The sequence below is a fragment of the Bactrocera oleae genome, chromosome 6, assembly GCF_042242935.1.
Source record: "Bactrocera oleae isolate idBacOlea1 chromosome 6, idBacOlea1, whole genome shotgun sequence".
Lineage (NCBI taxonomy): Eukaryota > Metazoa > Arthropoda > Insecta > Diptera > Tephritidae > Bactrocera > Bactrocera oleae.
In genome coordinates, this window is record NC_091540.1 from 3,025,438 (window position 1) to 3,032,812 (window position 7,375).

Here is a 7,375-nt window from a genome sequence, read left to right on the forward strand (position 1 = left end):
TTGCAGTGAAGAAAGTTAGTCAGAGGCTCTGTAGCCTTTTGCGCTGCTCTTCTTCGCAACGCGATCCACTTATGCGTATTCGCGGCAATGCATGTTGACTTATATATAATGATATATTCATGTGTATATATACGTGCATATATATATATTGATGTATTTATAACTTAATAATTCATCTGAAATATACATAGTAGATATAATAGCGTATATATGTGTATGTATTATATGTGCGATAATTAAGTAAATATTTACATTAATTGAATGCGTTGCGAGCATGCAAACACATGTGCTTACATATGTACGTATGTAAGTCTGTCTTGTTAAAACGTAGGCGTATGGGCGTTACAATCTGAAAGGCGTTGTGCGCTGATTAGTAGAAGGTAGCGCAAGGCTGCGTCAGCGGCGGGGTTGACACTATAATTAGTAAAATAGTCAAAGCGACTTTGTAAAATAGTCAAAGCGTGTTTTCAACTTAAAAATTTTTGATTTTTTTTGTTTTTTAAAATATATGGAATTCTTACATGAAATCAAATTTTTTAATGAATTAACTTTTAAATTCAATTAATCTTTTAAATTTAAATAATTTTTTAAATTTAATTAATTTTTTAAATTCATTTAATTTTTTTTATTCAGTTAATTTTTTAAAATCAATTAGTTTTTTTTTTAACTAAATTAAGTTATTTTGTTTGCTATTGAACATAGTAGTATGCGAATCTTAACGAATGGATTATTTTAATTGAATACATTTTTTGAATTAAATCAAGTTAATATTTTATATCAATTTAATATATTTTGTTTTCTTCAAAATTAATGTTTTTATTTTTCAAAAATTAAATTTTTTTTCCAAAATTAATATGTGGAATTAGTACAAATATTATAATTTTTTTAGTTAATGTTTTTTCTTAAAAATTAATATTTTTTCTTCAAAAATTAATATACTTTCTTCAAAAATTAATATTTTTTCTTCAAAAATTAATATCTTTATTTTCGAAAATCAATTGTTTTGTTTTTCAAATTCAATACTTTATAATTTTTTTTAAGTGAGACTTAATTTTTTTTTTGTTATAATTAATTCTTTATAATTTTTTATTTTTTTTGTCAAAATTAATACTTTAACTTTTTTTTTTGTTTATATACATTAGTTTTTGCGCCTGTAAAGTAATTTTAATTCTAATATTTGTTTTTTTTTTAATATTTCTTACTGTATTAAATTTTTTTATTACATGTTTAATATATTCCTTTATGATCTCAAGCATATGTATAAACACATTTTTTTTTTGAGTCCTTTAAGTTAAATTTCACCCAACTACTAACCTCAAATTTTAATTAAAATTAACTTTCTGAAATAAAATTATGAATCAACAAATATTTTATAACCTCAAAAAACGTAAACTTCCTTGTACAGCAAACTTCTAAGTGCTTACCGACTTAACGCCGCGCATGCCTTGCCTACCATTCTACGCGTCTAATGCAAGGAGAACACTAATTAAGTAAAGAAATTGCAAAGATCGTCCGATTGTGCATAAAAATTGAAAAAATATGTATTTAATTTATGATTAATTAAATTTTTTTTAATGAAAACATAATTTAGTATTTATTTTGAATTAACTTCTCAGCAATTACAAAAAAAAAACATGTATATGGCATAAAACATAATTTCATAAAAAATAGAAAAATCCAAAAAAATTAAAAAAAAAAATGTAAAAAATGGTGAACACAAAAGGTTCGAAATTTCTTAGTTGTAGCGCAAATAATTACAAATATTGCATAACTGAAAACATAAACAAAAACAAGAAAAAAACTTTGCATAATATGTATGTATGTATGTAGCAAATAATTTACAAATGCTAAGTGTGTAATATAAAAAAATTAATTTTTAAAATTAAATAATTGATAAGCCTACAAATAGGAGCAACAAAAAATATGAATCTGTATGTACGCGTACAACTAATACTATTTCAAGTACATTAAAATTAAATAAAAACAATAATTGAGTTTTACGTGAAAAATATATGCATATATATATATACATACGTATACATAATATAAAAATAAATACATACATATATGTAAGTTTTTAACGTGTCGTCACTTGAATATATAAAGGTAGTTTTAAAGGAAAACAAAAAATTACTGCAAACAAAAAAATGTAAAAGAAAACAAAAAATTAAAACACAGAAAAAAACTGCAAAAACTTATAAATTTAACACTTAAACACAAAAAAAAAAATACAAAAACATAAAACTGCTGTAAAATTTATACATACATATATGATTAAAACTAAGTTTAGCATAAATTTTCATAAACATTTTCAAGCAAGAAAAGCAAAAATAAACATAAAAGTGAAGGAAAACATAATTGCGTAAAAAATTGTATTGAATTATATATAAAAAAAGAATAAATTAAATTGCATTGCAAATTATTGTTTAATTTAAATTTGTAAAAGAAAAACATGTTAGCTACTAACTAGTTACAACAAAAAAAACAAAAATCAATAAATTAATACTGAAGACCAAAATCAAGGTTTTTGTATGCTGCAGCGCATATGAAGAAAATTTATATATTTAAATATGAAATTATAACTACTTTTATTGCAAAAAAAAAGAAAACAAAAAAAAAACTATGTTCTATATAAATATAATTATAAATGTACTATTTAATTCATAATTTTTTTATTTTTAAATGTGCAGCGAATTTCGGCCACACACGCTGAACGCTACGTTTTAAGCGTGTACCACACACACATACACACACTAGATATATGCACATAAAACAATTTAATTCTTATAAATATTATATTTACGTTACATATTTACAAATACATACATTTAAACACACACATATATGTATATATATATAGCAATAACACCAACATATGCATTGATTATAATTATTTAAAAAAAAATATATATATATTATATAATTACATAAAATGCACATACAAATATGATTTATTATTTTTTACATTTTTATTGCATATTATTACTATTATTACTCTTATAAAATGCGTCCCTTATTGCTATTTCTTACATTATTCTTAATTCATTAATTAATTATAAAACAAAAAACTCTTATTATTATTAAAAAGTAAAAATACAGCAACTATTTAAAACGATTTTTAAAATTATTGTCATTTGCTTCAAGTAAAAACTAAATAAAAAACTTAACATATATAAAGTAAACAAAAAAGTGAATATAATAAAACAAAAAATTTTAAAACAAAAAAAAATATGGTTAATGCAAAAAAAATGCGTCTGCATATAGCAGGCTTGGTAGTCATGGATAGTTGAAAGCATTTTGCACAGTGTGCAGTTTTAGTGTTAAATTAAAAAAAATTGAAACCACTAACTGGTTAAAAAAAATTTCTTCATTTTAAAATTCTTGATTTTTAATTTATAATAAAAGATGATGACGGCAGAGTTTAATTTTGATTGAAATTTTAAGATTTTCATTAGAAATACGCGATTAAATATTCTTTTTTTAATTTTCATATATGTTCTTTTGAAAAAAAAAAATGATTTTATAATTAGAAGCTTCCGCAGTCAGTTTAATTTTAGAATAGAAATTTTAATCTTGTTTTTAAATTTATAAAAATTAATATTTTTTTTTTAATTTTTATGAATTTTATTAAAGAAGAATATAATAATATTTGTTTTTTACAGAATTTGTTTTAAGGCCAATAAATTTCTATTTAATGATCAAGGTTATTAATAATTAATGACAAATAAATTGAATTTTTTTTATTGAAAAACATTTCAACTAATTGCGGCTATTTCAAAAAAATAAAATCAATAATTTTAAGCATAAAATCTAAAAAATAATTTAAATAAAATATTTGAAATTAAACCATAAAATACTAATTATACATTATTTTTTTAAGGTCAATAAATTATAATATTTTTGTTTCAAGGTCAATATTTGATGGCAGATAAATTGAAATACTTTATTTATGTAAAAACATTTCAAACACTAACTACAGCTATTTTTAAAAATCGAAAATTAAATCATAAAATCTAAGCAACCGGTACCAGATTTAATTTAAAAAATTAAACTTTCAGACAACAATCTAATTTTTCACATAAAAATCTAATTTTTCAATATAAAATTTAATTTTGAAAATAAAATTTACTTTTCAAAAAAATTTAATTACGAAAAAAATTTCCTTACCAAAATAAATTTATTTAAAAAAATTTGAATATTTAAAAAAGTTTTTATGTAAAAAATCAATTTTTTTTTTTTGAAAAAAGCAGAACATTTATTTAGAAAAGTTCTCATTTAGCAAAATTGTGAATTTAATATTATAGCTGCAGGTGTTAGCTGTTATTTAAGTAAAATATTTCTTTCGATAGAATTTAGTAACAAAAAAAAACACAAATTACTCTGCTGTCGAAATAATTATGTTAGCTTCTTTAGAAGCTAAAAACAACTTTTAATTCAAACAAGAAGCAGTTTTCAAACACAAAAGAAAGTATATAAATATATTTTATGTAGTCTTAAATGCAGTTATAAAACTTTTTCCAAAGCCGCGTCTTTTCTGTGTAAACGCTACTCTCTGTTATAAAAGATGCTTTTGGAATGCAAATCTTTTAAAGAAAAATGCTTTAGAAAATAATTTAATAACATAAAAGCTAATGCAAATAAAAAAAAAAAAAACAGAGTGTACATGCAAAAATATTAGAGCAAGTAAAAATATGAATATATATAAAATGAAAATGTGTATTGAAAAAGTAAAATAACAATTATAATATAAAATATTTACTGAAAAGAACAAAAACAAAACAACAAGAATTAAGTATAGCTACAAAATACTATTTATATGGATTTCTGTAATTTTAGTAAAAAATATAATTATAAAAAAATTTAAGCAAAAGATAAAAAAAACGGCGAATACGCAAATAAAAAAAGATCCCACAGGGACAACCAAACACAGAATTTTATATTTCGGGCGATTAAGACTAGCAGACATATGTATGCTTCAAGAAATGAAAAGTCAATTTTATTTTCTATATTCTCTTATTTTATTAAACTTATCATTATAAAGGCGTAAGAAATCTCTTAAACTACGTTTGCACATCATTGAGAAGAAAAAACGATGCACATTGCCTCTAAGCTCTCAAACAGGTATATTTAAGCCCGAGAAGTCCTCCTTCAGCTCATCGTACAGATCTTTGTAGTCTTGATGTTCGCGCACCAACAATGCTACTGTGCCACGTTTTACACCCATAGCAGCACCCAAATCAGCGCGGCTTGGTGTATAAGCGTAGGGAATACCCTTCTCTTCGCAGACGGCTGGCAAGTGACACATAATGTCAATGGGTGTTACGTCGCCAGCAAAAATGCAGATGCTAAAAGACATACAAGTTAAAATATTGGGAAAACTTTAGTATAACGTCCCACGCTTTCGGGGATAAAATGGGTATGGGCGGATAGAGGAGATCCTCCAGATCAAGAATATATATAGATATAGCCGCGGGAAACTTATAGTTTTCGAGATATTTGGGTTTAAAGTTCAAAATTTCGACTATTTAAAGTACGCATTTTTCCCATTTCGAATGAGTTATACACTTATATTTTCCACTTTTATATCCACTAACACTTCACTAATTCGTTTGTACACATTTATTTTACATTATATAGTGCAAAAATAGTTTAATTCAATAATTAAATTATTGTTAAATTCTATTAATTCTGACAATAACAAAAGGGTTGCAAAATTTCAAATAACCAGTGTTACCTTATCGCCATCTTTTGTAATTGAACTGAAAGAAATTAAAACAGATAATACCCCAAATACAGGTATCCAAAACCTAGAGAAATAAACTATTACAAAGCATTGATGTTAAGTATTATGCTATACCCTCTATGACAATATTACTTTTTTCTTGTAGAACTTTTTGCGTTGGCGGCCTTCGGCCGCGCTTCAAAAAAATAACCCTGGTCGGTCCAACACCGGGGTGTATCAAGGTTTTTTTGCGCAGAACTCCTTTTTGCGTTGGCGGCCTTCGGCCGCGCTTCAAAAAAATAACCCTGGTCGATCCAACAACGGGGTGTATCAAAGTTTTTTTGCGCAGAACTTATTTTTGCGTTAGTGGCCTTCGGCCGCGCTTCAAAAAAAAAATAACTCTGGTCGATCCAACACCGGAGTGTACCAAAGTTTTTACGCGCAGAAATTCTTTTTGCGTTGTTTCCCGTATCTAGGATACAATCTCTCTGTTAATTTTATTTTTCTTCGTTTGCAAAATGTATTAGTATGGCAACACTGATGTTTTGACATTCACAACCATTTTGTTATTGTCAAAATTAATAAAATTAAAGAATGATTTAAATATTGAAATAAAGCTATTTCTGCAGCATCTAATATAAAAAAAATTTCTAAAAACGAATTAGTCAAGTGTTAGTGGATATAAAAGTGAAAAATATAAGTGTATAATTCATTTTAACTCGCAAAAATACGTACTTTAAATAGTTCAAATTTTCAACTTTAAACGTAAATATCTCGAAAACTATAAGTTTCCCGCGGCTATATCTATATATATTCTTGATCTGGAGGATCTCCTCTATCCGCCCATACCCGTTTTATCCCCGAAAGCGTGGGACGTTATTCTAAAGCCGACCCAAAATATTAGAGAAATTGTAGATATACCCAAATTACAAGCATAATTTTAATAAATGTCTGAATTTTTGCGCACTTTATTCTTGGTAATCACTTACCCGGTTTCACCTTTACGTAAACGTGTTTGTACATCTTTTAAGCCATTACGTAGGAAGGTTTTGTGCTTCATTGCCTTTTTAATAAGTTTATAGCATTTTTTGGCCATTTTACGTGAGGCCATCGGCTGTGAAATAATGTTCACATACTTCAGTTTATCGTCATAACTATCCTCCTCTTTGACCGACACATTTGTTACAGAAATAACAGAGGCATCCTGATCGATAGGTTCACTCTTGACTTTTACCATTTTTATGTTATTTAATTAAGCGTGTTGAAGAAACTAGGATATGTGTATAAAAATTTTGTCGAATCCGTAAACACGTGAAAATTGACAAATCAATGTCAATGCGATTTGACAAGTTGAAAGCTAGAATCGTCGCCGTTGTTATAAAATGGAACGGCGCCGAATTTTCTGTGCTTCAGGGTTGCAGAATTTTGTAAATACAAAACAATAAGAAATTATTTTAAAAATGTTAAGCTTTAAATACACCTTCATTACAATGCGCATTACATGTGTAGTAATTTAAAAAAATTTTATATAGCTAATTATATGAGTTGCGTAGGAAATAATGTCTTTATGGTCTGTTTTCGCATATATCTGCTGATTGGTGATATTTCATAATGGCCCTTCGATATTATTGCGGCAACTCTTTTATCCCTTCT

The 7,375-nt window shown here is 25.5% G+C and overlaps 1 protein-coding gene across 1 annotated transcript; it reads right to left on the reverse strand.

Moving 5' to 3' along the window:
- Window positions 1-4,994: 4,994 nt before the first annotated feature.
- On the reverse strand, window positions 4,995-7,055 carry NHP2 (NHP2 ribonucleoprotein). Its single transcript, XM_014232977.3, has 2 exons — window positions 6,712-7,055; window positions 4,995-5,345 (listed from the first exon to the last, which is right to left on the reverse strand). Exons 1-2 carry the CDS (start codon window positions 6,957-6,959, stop codon window positions 5,114-5,116), a joined length of 480 nt encoding a protein of 159 aa, XP_014088452.2. The 5' UTR covers window positions 6,960-7,055; the 3' UTR covers window positions 4,995-5,113.
- Between the last annotated feature and the right edge of the window lie 320 nt (window positions 7,056-7,375).

Coding starts and splice junctions, on each gene's coding strand:
- NHP2 (XM_014232977.3), bottom strand. CDS start 6,959: ATGGTAAAAGTCAAGAGTGAACCTATCGATCAGGATGCCTCTGTTATT. Junction 5,346..6,711: donor TTACGTAAAGGTGAAACCGG/GTAAGTGATTAC, acceptor TATGTCTTTTAG/CATCTGCATTTTTGCTGGCG.